Here is a 12,974-nt window from a genome sequence, read left to right on the forward strand (position 1 = left end):
TAAACTTTTAATAGGTCACTGCAATGGAAGAAACTCTTCCAGTTGGGTAAGTTCCTAATCCATCATTAAAAAAAGACGACAGGCATTAATCAAAGCATATGAAGTCACATGGGGGGGATGAGCAACTCTGAGAACTTGCTGTTGCCGAGAGGATGGGGAAATCACTCCTCCTTTCATCAACATTTCATGCATGTTTCCACATTTCTCAGACGGCAGCGGGAAAGAGAGCCTTCACGTCCTTCCCCACCCACCCCACTGATAAAGCTGTCGAACGCATATTACCAACTGCTCAAGAGCCCATGTGAAATGAGTTGGTGGATTAATTAGCAGAAGGGCAGAGCTCTGAAGAGAGAAAGATGCTCTACTGTGAAAGGCGTATTGATTGAAGGTCCCCAGCCACCACCACAAGACTGTCATCATCCACTGCCAACATATAGCACACTACCAGCTCCTGCATGAGCAGCTAAATCTAGGTCACTTAGCTCAGTGCAGGGACACCTGGACCATACTCACTCATCCCTAATCAGACAGCTGTTTGGGAGTCCATTCCTTTGGTAAAATACACAAATTTAAACCTAGACGGACTGCAACAGGCACAGGGAGCACACTATCTGCTGGTAGCATGGCCCACATCAGAAAAGGAGGGGAAGCAAAATGTGTTTTCCCCCAGGTTGCCCATGTTTGGCAACTGTAGTCACCAAGGAGCCATTTTATTTATTTTTCAAAGACAACATGTAATCTGATCTTTGACTACTACCTCTATCCCAGAAAACCATTATCACTGCAGTGAAACATCTGAAGTGCTTGCTTAACTTTAAGCCTGCAAGTAGTTCACTTGTCTTCAACTTCACTGGAACAGCCTACTACATACGTTCAAACCTCATTTCAAAAGACCGCTTTTAGTAGTTGAAAGGACAGCATCAAAAGCTCTGGTTCCCTGCAGCTGCGTTAGACAATTCTTTGTACCATATGCATCAAAAGAGAACAACTTTTCATATTTCCTTCAAAGGGCCTTCAGAACAGCCTGCAAAAATCCCAGGGCGGCATTTTCTTGCTCTGAGAAACAGCAAGTAGAGCTGACCAACATTTTCCTTACCTAAAGGTAAGCGAAAATACAGCATATAGTGCAAGGGGAGAAACCTGGACATGAAAAGAAGTGTGGACTATAGTGGGGTATCACTGCCAGTACAGATAACGAAAACGTATCATTTTAATCTCGCTTAAAAATGTTTCACCATTTGACATGTAAACAAACAAAAAAATTAGGTCTTGAGCAGACCTATCAAATTTTAGCCCCATTTAACACAATTTTCTGAACAAAGTTATTGTTACCAATTTTAGATAAATTTTACCAGAAAAGGCTTTTAAAGTATGCATAACTTGGTGATTTATTATTATGTGGCAGATTGGAGCACATGGGCTAGCTTATTTGCTAGCTGCAATACCAGCTAGCTTGTCTTTAAATTTGAGCTGAAAGTAGTTCCTCAGTTTAAAAAAAGAAAAAAAAAAAAATTAATGTCTTAGCTTTTGGTAGGAAGTGTATCTTTTCTGTTTAATAAAGTCTCTGAGTCCCTGCTTTTACTTAGGTGGCACAGGGTAAGACATTATTCACTGCACCTACTTCAAACGCCTGAAGGAGAGGAAGGCAAATACTGAACATTTTTAAGACAGCAATATTCTCCATCACAAACATCTCTAGACTAGAGCCATGAACTGCAAGAGCATGTTTGGCTCCAGACACACTGTGTCCTGGGTTGTGAAGTTTCTAGAGCTGGAACAACCAAGCTGGCTCCACCAAAAATCAGGAGCTGGGCTCCGTACTTTTTTTTTTTCGTAAGAAAGGTACTATTCTGACAGCAAGAGCAAAGCATTAAGAAAGAAATAAACATATATGCAAATAACCCAAATACCACAAGGCTGAGCAAACCTCAGCAAAGCTCACAGGGGCTCCTGCACCAGCTGCAAGAGGGAAGGATGTGGAGAAAAAGCCCTGCACTCCATGGGTCGGAGTAAGGAGCAGAACCTCCGTCCTTGCGGCACAGCCCACACACCCAACCTCATGCAAATCCATGGATGCTGAAGAAATCCAAGGCAAGTGCTGAAGCCATGCTTATGCCTACCTCATGTTTTACTCAGGCATACTTCCTAGACCCAAAAGGAGAGCCACTGTTTCATCACACATGGACTTTATGTGACTGTCATTTTGCAAGGCATTTTATTCACCTGGGATTTAGTGTTATTATTAAGGGTTAAATTCCCACCACACCCTCCCAGTTCAGCCAAGATAAATCTCTCTCTTGTGTGTGACATGTCATGCACTGAAGAGGACACAGGTCACTCTGTTCTTGCATAAGCCTGGCTATGTATCATATGAATAATGCCACCACTGGCATTGGAACTGAAGCCAGATAAGGAGCAAAGTGGTGCTACGTCCTTACCGTCCACGTTGCTGACTTTGCTGTGCTAGACTGTTGAAATGATACATCAAAGCTGTGAGGTCCTGGGTAGTCTGTGTTGGAAGGGATGGCTGGGGAAGGTGAGAGGGCATCAAAAGTCGAGCTGGGCTGGGCATAAGGCGAAGGGGCCGTGACGCTGTTCTGTGCATGCTCAGTGTTGTAGGGACTGGTGGAGGAAGAGCCGTTCTGGATCTGCTGGTCCATGCTGTTCAGGAGCCCCAGGTTCGTGTACTGCGGCTACAGGCAAAGAGATACACAGGAATGTTACAGAGGAAACATTAGCACAGGCTGGCAAGCTACAGGATGGCCTTCACAATGCAGCATGCACAGCATAATCTCAGCACCACCATATATGTGTCACACTAACAGAAAGGAGATTTGCAAAGGATATACACCTTTTTACACTGCCGACTGAAACAGAAAAAGTACAGCTTCTCACAGTCACACAGTGGATCAACAGCCAAACCGGGAAAAGAGCTTGCACATCACACGGATGTGATTCGCAGGGCAGCAAGTCATCTCAAGCAGATACAGTCCCTTTGTTTGGAAACACCCAGACTGAGAACTTTTTGGAGGGACCTGATAAAAATCACTGGTTCATTACAGTGCAACTGGCTCTAACTTGTACAAGGCTACATCTGACAGTCTTGCGCTCTACACAAAGATTGCTCCTCTTCTTGCGGATCTGGTCCTGCTATGCCCATAGACATTTAGGACCTCTGACTCAGGCAGTAACTGCACTGAATGCTCACTGGAGAAAAGGTTCATAGCACTTAACCAGATTGCACTATGCACTCCATTCCCAGTGACTGGTCACACAGTAGCAGGAAGGAACTAAAGGTCTCATCAAGTAGCATGGAAGCCCACAGCATGGAAGGCTTCTGCACGTACTTCAGAAGTAGCAGTTCCACTGTGTGTCTCACATAAACGAGCAGATATGGTTGTGCCCCAAAAGTAGCCTTCAGGTACAAAGAACATATGAAACAACTGAAGACATCAAAAACAAAGGCTAGGGAATAGAGCACAGAAAAGCAAAGGATAGATTAGGGAGAGGTTAGCAGAAAAACAACATGCCTAATGCCCTCAGTTCTATATGTAGCCTTGGTCCCCCACCTCAAAGAGATGAAGAGGGAGCAAAGTTCAGAAAAAGGTGGCAAGAATCAGCAAACCCCTTTAATGCCTTCCTGTAATACAGCAGTAGATTATGACTTTTCAGCCTGGAAAAGACAATTAAATGAGAGGTAGAACTTTATATTACAGAAGTGAGTAAATTTATAAATGATATGGGAAAAGGCAAATAGGAAATTCATTTTCATGATCTCCTAATAGAGGAGTTAGAGAACACGGAGACATCCTGAGCAGGATTTTGATTAAAACACGCACAGAGTTGTTCCTCACAAAGCCCACAAATGAACATGCATTTCCTGCCACAAAATGCTGCGGATACTAAGTCTACATACGTTCAAAAAGGCATTAGACAAGTTTTGCTTGAGAAAAATCTATCAAGTCAAGCATATCTGATTTTAAAATTCTGAACCACAAACAGCTGGAAGCTGGGAAAGTTCCCTGGGGAAAGAAAGTTACACAACTACCCTGCTTTTAGACCTCCTAAGTACCAGGCACTAGCCACTAAGACAGGGCAGCAGGAGAGCAGTACACATGGAGTTCAGCCAGGTACACTAGTCTCATTCTTGTGTGTGCCAAAGGGTGTAGTTTGTGCCCAGCTCAGGGAGAACAGCATCCAAAAGTTTGTGGTATCCATCCCCAACTGCTCTGGGATCAATCAGGAACGCACAGCAGTAAAACCTGGTTCTGCTGTTGGCTGCTGACATGGCAGAAGGGGCTCTGGTTCTTCCCCTTGCCTATGTACCTCATTTCCCTCCACATCCTACAGCTTCAATCCCACCCAGAGCCATCAAGCTCACATGTAGCTTAGTATTTCAGCCAGTTTCTCCTACTTCCCTCTTCTTTCCAACAGTTGCTTCATTTCCAGAGACAACTTGATATTATCAGCCAAGCAGCAAAGGTTTCTTGAGTCAGAGCACCAACCGCAAGACTTGTAACAAAAAGCTTTCCCAATACTGGGATTCCCACCAGCCCTGTGGAAGCTTTGAGAAGCACACCATCGCTCTTCCATGGCCCTGAAAAGAAATGGCAGAAGTGATAGGACAAGGGGTAAGGAGTTAAAACTTAAACGGGAAGTTTAGATTGGATATAAGAAGGAAATTCTTTCCTGTTAGGGTGGTGAGGCACTGGAATGGGTTGCCCAGGGAGGTTGTGAATGCTCCATCCCTAGCAATGTTCAAGACCAGGTTGGACGAGGCCTTGGGTGATATGATTTAGCGTAAGGTGTCCCTGCCCACGGCAGGGGGGTTGGAACTAGATGATCTTAAGGTCTTTTCCAACCCTAACTATTCTATGATTCTATCATCTGAGCTCCCCAGGGACTTTGGACAAGCCATTTAACACCCAGCTTTGTCAATCATTTCAGCCATGTAGGAAAACAGGCTGATCCCTGTGCAAGGATGAAGTGCCCTTCTTATGCTCAAATACTTTGTGATCTCAGCTGTCCTTCCGCAAAAGAAGGAAGTAGAGAAATTTAAACTCCAATTAGAGCTCTTCCTTAGGTTACTGTCTGTTTCATTTGTAGAGGCTGATATTTTATGGAGTTCTATTTAAAATCTCAAGGTGAGGCTGGGGCTCTGTGATCTTCAGTGAAGCACATAGGACCTTCCAAAGATGGATCAGCTTGCTCCTATAAGCTGTGCTGAGAAGGAGGAGGTCAGGTGGGTAACAGCACAGGGGACTTCATTTTGGAACCTGGGATGGTCTGCAGAGAAGCAAGAGCTGGTTCCCTCCCTTGATCTGGCAGCAACAGGCTGTGTCCTTGGGCAAGCCACCTCACCTCCCTCTCCACCCTCTACCTACTTCAGGCAGCAAAGTCTGCAGGGCAAGGATTGCTCCTTACTATGTAAAAAGTGCCCTGCTTAATGGGCCTCTGTTTTGTCTGAGGCCTTTAGGCAGCAGAGCAATAAAAGCAATTACATATTGAGTCCTAATCCTGGGTGAACCAGTGACTGTGTGTTGCCTCAGGTTAGTCATTTGTCCTCCCTGCCTCAGTTTCCCCATCTATAGCAGCAGGGATATTATTAATGCCCAGCATCCCTATTCGATGGGCATGCAAGCATCTGCAATTGGACTCAAAGTATGGTAAACAGTTGACACAGGAGAAAACAATCCAGACTGGTGGTTCTCCAAAAGAAGACTGCAGCTTTGGCAATGCAGATGACAGTTATGTCTCACCTCCTCTGCGGGCTATTCAGCCAGCCAAGACCTATTTAACGGACTTCTGGTATGTGTCTTCCCTTGAGGCTAATTCTGTACGGAAGGAGACAGAATGCTGATGTACTGCATGAGGAACAACCTTTTTCCAGCTCAATACTTTTGTATTTAATAAAAAAAATAATAATAAATCTCCCTGCCTTCCTGCCCCAGAATACTCTAATAAGACCTGAAGAGTTCTCAAAAATGTAAAAGTATCACTCAGTTGTTTCATTCCTCATGGAGATTGCTATCAGACACACTCCCTAACCAGCAAATGATGAAAAGGCAGCTGTGATGAAAACAGCCTCCTAAAACAGTTCAGAGAAACAGACAGCAGTGTTTCAGCTTTCACTTAAAAACTATTTCTTCTAATCCCAGGCTACTAAAGATGATGGAGAAAGATCATCAAATGGGCAGTTGGTGTTAACAGGACTGAACAGACTGGAAATGCTGAAGGTGCTGCCTGGAAGTAGAAACAAATAATTAAATAAATAAAAAAAAAATTGCCGCATTAAAATTTAAGCTATCCCTAAGAGAATCAAAGATCCTTTTCATTCCTTTCAGTCCAGGGACCATCTATCTAAATGTTACCAGTGGAGCAGCCATTCCACTGCATTTAATACACTCACATGCCACAGCCGAATGCCATGTCCCCATTTACTCTTTAAATAACTATTAATCTCCTTGCACTTATCCTCGCTCTGACATAAGCAGCTGTTGGACTCCCTTTCTCCCCCTCTAAGTCCCACCAGCCTGGCCTCTTGCTCCCCTCCCCAGGCAGGTGACAAAGCCAGCCGCCGGGTTTGCACACACACGAGCACTAACCCTCATCTCGAAGCTATGCCCCAAGGCAGGGGGAGAGTTGTTTGCGCTCAAGGGGTCAACATCTGAATTGCTTGCAAGGCTTTTGGAGGAATCAGATAAGGCTTTTGGAGGCACACGCCTTCTGACAACACAACAATTAGAGGGGCAGCAGGCCCGGCAAAGGCGTGCGCAGGAATTCGCCGGCTGCAATAAAACCCCTCGCCCCAGCCACACTGCGGATGGCGAGAACAAAGAGAACAAGGAGCTGCGGGCACGTCTGCAAGGCATTGCTCTCCAAGAGGGGTCTGCAGGGTGTGTGCACCCACAGCCTCCTTTCACCATTTGCAGAAAGAAACACAACAGTATTTAATTCAAAGTCAATTCTCAACAGGCTGGCAGCCCAGAATTTAGCACATGCTCATGTTCTGCTGTGGTGTTGTTTAAACAACTGCAGGATGTAATCCCACCACCAATTTCTGGCAGAAGGAAAACGCAATTTGGTGAAGAGAAATGCACGCAAAGCTGAGAGAAAAGACTATCTAATTTTCAGTGCCTTTGTTCTCACCATCAAGTTTCTGAAACTTGTTAGTATCATTGAGGCATTGCAGAAACCTTCAGGCAAGCTTAACTGCAAGTTATTAGAGAGCTACAATTAGATCGAAGACTATGTATTTTGGAACATTGTTTCAAAAAAAAAAAAAAGTCTATCTTGAGCTTTCAGTTTCTCTTCCTACATCTGATCAGCTTCACTTTCAGGTTTTCATACTAATTCACAATTCTAGATTGGGAAAATCATGGTTTCACTGGAGAGCCTGCTGAATTAAAACCCAGACTGAAAACTGCACAATTGTTCAATCATGGTTCTGCTGCTGGGAAGACAGATCTCCCTAACTAATGTGGTGGACAAGAAATCCTCCTGACCCCAGAGGCACTGGGTCATTTGCCACAAGAGGGCAATACAAATGCTCCATCATGCACGTAGGTTCTGATGTGCCAGGGAAGACTCCCCAACCCACTCAAGTTGGGGCCCTTCTTTTCCTGCCCTTTGGCAAAAGCTCAACCCAGTTCTTTGGTCACAGCCCGCTTTTAAAGCCACTGTGTTAATCAATAAGAAATCTGCAATGAGACACACACCCACCAGTATGAAAGCGCAAGGGAAGTAACACAAGTGAAGAAAAGTTCTCAAGGGGACTTCCATGCTAAAAATCCCCTAAAATACACAGCTCCTGCTTTTAACCACCCAGTTATCAACATTTCAAAGACAGTTTTGAGAGTTTCTCCACTTGAGAAAATAAAGGAAAAGTTACCATCTTCAGGTGTAGAACACTTAGATGCCTCCACCCCTACCAAAACTCTTCTCCATATCAACAAAAGAACTCACATCTGTGCTGTGCACCCAAACCAACAAAATCTCAATTTTCAGTGCTAGATCTATGTGGCTAAAAGCACTGTCCAGCTACTGAAAAAGCCTTGCAAAACATCACCACTGGTGCTTATTCTCTAAAGACAGGAGGAGATGAAACTAATAAACTCCCAAGGTTGTTACAAACAAGAAGATTTTGCAAGGCAGTTTGTTAATTCTGGGATTTGTCCTTAACTGTACCACAGCTGATGCACCAGGGCTAACAGCTGCAGGACTGTAGAGCTGGTGCACCAGTAAGAGCAATTTACACATTATTTCAGTGCTGGACCAAGTAGAGAATCAGATTCCTGCTGGGGAACAGCTCTCAAGAGCAGTAGGATGAATGCTTTCCAGAGTGCTCAATGCCTATCAAAATCAGAAGACAGATACCACAAATACATCAAGAAAAAATTTAAATCAACCTGTTTTTTCAGGCCTTCTTAGCAAAGGATTTTAGGGGGTGGAAATAAAGCACTTAAGCTCAACAGAAGTGCTTCTATCATAATTATCAATCAAAATATTGCTGACTGCAAGACTATGCATCTTTGTCAGTTGCTCAGAAGGCAGCTGATACAATACGCGATGTAGGCGCGCTGCTTGTGCCATTACAAAGAAGTGCCAAAAAAATAAAGGCCCCACCCATGCCCCTCAGCTAAGATCAGGGCTGAAGCCCAAAGAGATATCTAATTCACTCATCGCAATGAAAGATGTGATTTGGTTTGCATCTCTAGCCACTTTTCTCATCAAAAAAGCGAGACTGAAAAACTTTATGCGTCAGACTTTCCACTCAGCTCGCATACATCTGGACTGCACTCCTTTCAGGAGGAATAAGCTTACTTTGGACATTTCTCCAAGCCATGAGAAGAAGACATGCACAGGTATTTCTACATCAGCTCAAGCCCAGATCCCCAGAGAGAGCCAATAACAGGTCTCTTGGCCTCTGTGCTCTCCACAGCTCTATTTCTAAAATGGAAACAAATCCTGTAGATCTGTTTTGAAGAGGTTTTTCCCCAGAGCTACTGTACAGCTAAACACATCAAACATTTGGAAGCCCACAGATAAAACTACAGTGCGCACCATGTACTCAATGTGAAGACAGAGGGAGCAAATAACTTTGGTTGAACCAAAGTTATCAACAATTACCAAGATAGGCCCACAGGCACTATAGGTCCTAAGCTTTAATTACTATGTCTCATGACTTTTAACACTGTAACAGATCAGTCCGATTTGACTAATCTCACTGTTGTGTCATGGATTTTTCCAGGAAAAGATGAGACTATTTCACATCCCAGTAGCATTACAGGTTCCCAGCATGATGGAGTGCATGGTACTAGAAGAGGCCTTGGAGTCAGTAATCTTGTCCTGGCTATTAGACCTGTTGCAGCACAACCAAACATTTAATGTATCAGCTTAATCCCACCTGGGAGCACAAATATTTCTGCATACTGTCTCCTGTATTATTTAGGAGGGGATCTATTTGAGGTTTACAAAGCTGTGCAATAAGCACAACCACGATAATTTTAAGACACTAAATTCAAGAATAAAGAAAAAAAATATTCTTCTTCCAAAGGGGGCAAGTCTCCTGACAAAAAATAAATAAAGGAAAAAAAAAAGAAAAAAATAAAAGGAAGAAAAAATTAAGAGAGTGTGTATATCTCTCTTTCCACAACTGTCCTGCAAATGTATTTCATGTATACTGGGATTAGGGAGGAAAGTCTGGGCAATTTTTACTGGGATTAGCTATTTCAGTCTGCACGCCATACCTCATTTACACTCTTAAATTTACAAAACTGGCACAATTTTAAGAGCCATGTCCAGTAAGGCTGCAACCCATTTGTTTCCATTGAGACACTGTTCTGTTGAACTCAGCAGAACTTCCTGCTCAAGTTAAAGTCCACATATGCAGGTATTTTTAGGCTTGGAGAAGATGACAAATTAATGGAAAACAACATGAAGACAAGTTTCTGCCCACCCATAAGGTCTGTAAGCATTGGAGTTGTCTTGTTTCCCCCCAGCTGTAATTGTTTTCCTTTTCAGCTAAATCTTTTGAGTTTTGCCCCTTGGTTAATTCATTAAACTCAGCAAGAAGTGTTTTTCAGCCAGAAGCAGGGTTCCTTTTAAAACAAGCACAGCCCAAAGCAGGAATGCCTGTAATTCCTGACTTCTACCACCTGCCACAGGTTCATGTAAAAAAAGGTTGTCTAATTCGAGGACTGTCAGAATGACAGGGCTTTCCACTCCACACAAATATTAAATCTGGACATCCTGCATTGTGTAAATATTTCTACATCTTTTCCAATTAATACAAAACCAGTATCACTGACCTCCCTAGGCCTGTGGTTTAGGCTTTTTTTTTTAAAGCAACTCAAAAAAAAACCCACAAAAAAAAACCCACAAAAAAAAACCCACAAAACACCCCCCCCCCTCCCCGAATACTGAATTGGGTTCTTGAAAGAAAAGCTCTCCTTCTGTAGAAAACAATTTCATTTCTGAAAGCCAGACCTTTCATTTTAGTATCTAGGCTATGCTTAATTCTTTTGAAAATTCAGAGAATTTTAAACGGGAAAAGTCCAAGATCCAGACCTCTGCACACAGTCATTTCTTACTCTGAGCTTGTGCACAGCAGTTTATTTGACATGTAACTGGAAAACATACAAGCAAAAAGAGGTGGAAAAAAAGAAAAATCATATCGTATCATCTCAATGAAATGGAAGAAATCACGAGACATCAGAACTTCACGATCTTAGAGCAAATTGATTAAATAACCCAAACAGCTCCTAAAAATAAAATAGAGACTGAGGGTTTCCTATATTCTCTTGTTACCAGCTTGACAACACAATGTCAACAAAGATCTGAAGAGCTGTAAGTACAGACGATATGGAAAGGAACCCCCTCATGTTCCCAAGAGATGTAAACTTAACGGAAGACAAAGACCTACATCAGGAAAACTACAGACAGAGAGCAAGATTTCAGCAAGGCGCTTTTTTTTTCCTGATTTCAGTGTCTGAGAAGAACTGTGTAATCATTGCTTGTCCAGGTGTACAGAAATCCTCCTATGTGCCAAGTTTGTATGGAAATGCTGAAAAGCTGGAGAGAAAAAAAAAGTCTTTAAATGTAAGAAGAATCAATTAAAATACAAATGGGAAGGTGGGATGGAGAAACAGGGACTGCAGAGGAAAACTACAGTAGTTGATTAAAGCCGCCTTGTTTCTTGACCTGTTTACTGGACACTAACCATCGATGGTTATCAGTCATTTCAGACATGCAACATTTTATTGTGTTGAGAGGGCAGCATTAGGCTGGACAGAATATCTGTGTGTCATGAACAATGAAAGGCTGCAGACACTGTAACCACCAAAGTATGGCCATAGGGCACAAGGACAATAATCAGGGTCAGAATAGCACCGGGAGTTGAAGTTAGCTAGCTAGTTAGTTTTACCAAGGTAAAATACTCAACTTAGGTAGCATGTTAGTCAGAGCAAGAAATTCAGACTCCAGATCATCTGCAAATTAAATAAGTCAAGCAGTTAAGCATACACAAAAAAAAGAAAAAAAGGAAAAAAGAAAAAAAGCCACACACATAAACCCCCCACACCCACTCTTTGAAGCATGGTGTAACTGTGGAATATAAGAATTTGTAAGAAGAATTATAGGAGGGCAAAGGGCAAATTAAAACAAGTTAGAGCAAGTAAAGGAAAAGGGTTACACTGCAGCATGAGAGTCCCCATAGATTAAAAGGAAGACCTACTGCATTTTCTATTCTATTTGGCCATTCCATCTGTCCAAACCAGGTGAGAAAACTTCAGGATGATGCTCACAAAAGCCTGAGACACCAAACAGCAGACTGAGGATCTTTCAAGACTGAGTGGGGAGTCAAGAGGGCTGGCTGCCAAACTGATTATGCCCCAACTGTAGAGAATGAAAGGAGGCAGGGCTTTGCCTTCCAACACTTTCTTTTGTATTAAAACAGCTCCTGACCTGCATCAAGCTGGTGTTGCCTGCACCCAAGGATCTGTTGGGGTTCAGTACAGAAGGATGCATGAAATTGAGAGACCACCCTAACTACCCTTCCTCTGTGGTGCATGTCAGAAGCACAGCTACACACCACTGCTGCAACCTGCTTCTAAGACACGAGCAGGAGTTATGTGCATTTTCCAAAGATGTCAGGCTCTGCACACACCAGATCCAAAAGCTGATATCTAGATGGGGAGGGTATGTGTTAGACACATGTGCATGTAAAAACAGTAGTTCTTCCACAGTGACTTCACTCCATCAGACTTACAACCATCAAGAATATTTTCTCCAACCATCTATATCACATTACCACACCCAGGATTTCCACAAGGTTCTCTGATATGGGCCCTCTGGTGTCTAACAGCATAACCAAATCCACTTTTCAGTACCTCCCCATCCAATATTGCTGACTTCAACAAACATTAAAACACATGGTGCCACAGTCACTTACATAGGGCACAGCTTCAGAGATCTACATTTGAGGTGCTCAGCTGGACTGACAAAGGCTCATCTCAGCTGCTTTCCCACCTTAATATTCAAGTAGTAGTTTCCTGTTGCAAAAATATTAGATCACACCCAGCCAGTGCATGTTCTAGTTTCATTTTTATGTACTTCTTGCATACTTATCTGCTGCTGAAAGAGGGTGGAGGGAAATCCACTCATCTCTTTAGTTCTAGTCATTCACCACCAGTGCTCCTGAGAGTGTCAAGTCTTATGCTATGGATAAAACGCAGAGTAAAACAGCAGCAGTAAGAAATCACAGGAAAAGCTTGCAGAGGCTATTGAGGATCTCATGGATTCAACTTAAATCTGCAGAATCCAAATTTTACAGAGAAGTCAGTCAGAATTTTATTCTTTTCTTTCAGCAATCACGCCCCCAAGAAGTATTTGTAATGAACAAAAATACTGTGACATTACCTAAAAAACAACCCCCCTCCCCAAAACCAAGTAAAATTACTAAATAAGTCATTTCC

At 43.0% G+C, this 12,974-nt stretch overlaps 1 protein-coding gene across 7 annotated transcripts in view; it reads right to left on the bottom strand.

Annotated features, from left to right (window-relative positions):
- The window catches only part of TP63 (tumor protein p63), a 161,911-nt gene that overhangs the window by 48,875 nt on the left and 100,062 nt on the right, over positions 1 to 12,974 (bottom strand). For all 7 annotated transcript variants that reach the window (XM_061452164.1, XM_061452158.1, XM_061452157.1 and 4 more), the window contains one exon: positions 2,439 to 2,693. In XM_061452164.1, the coding sequence (XP_061308148.1) occupies positions 2,439 to 2,693 (255 nt within the window). The remainder of the gene's footprint in view (positions 1 to 2,438; positions 2,694 to 12,974) is intronic.

The sequence above is a fragment of the Pezoporus flaviventris genome, unplaced genomic scaffold, assembly GCF_033815535.1.
Source record: "Pezoporus flaviventris isolate CSIRO_AGI_PZ_B2104156 unplaced genomic scaffold, CSIRO_AGI_Pfla_v1 ptg000013l, whole genome shotgun sequence".
Classification (NCBI taxonomy): domain Eukaryota; kingdom Metazoa; phylum Chordata; class Aves; order Psittaciformes; family Psittacidae; genus Pezoporus; species Pezoporus flaviventris.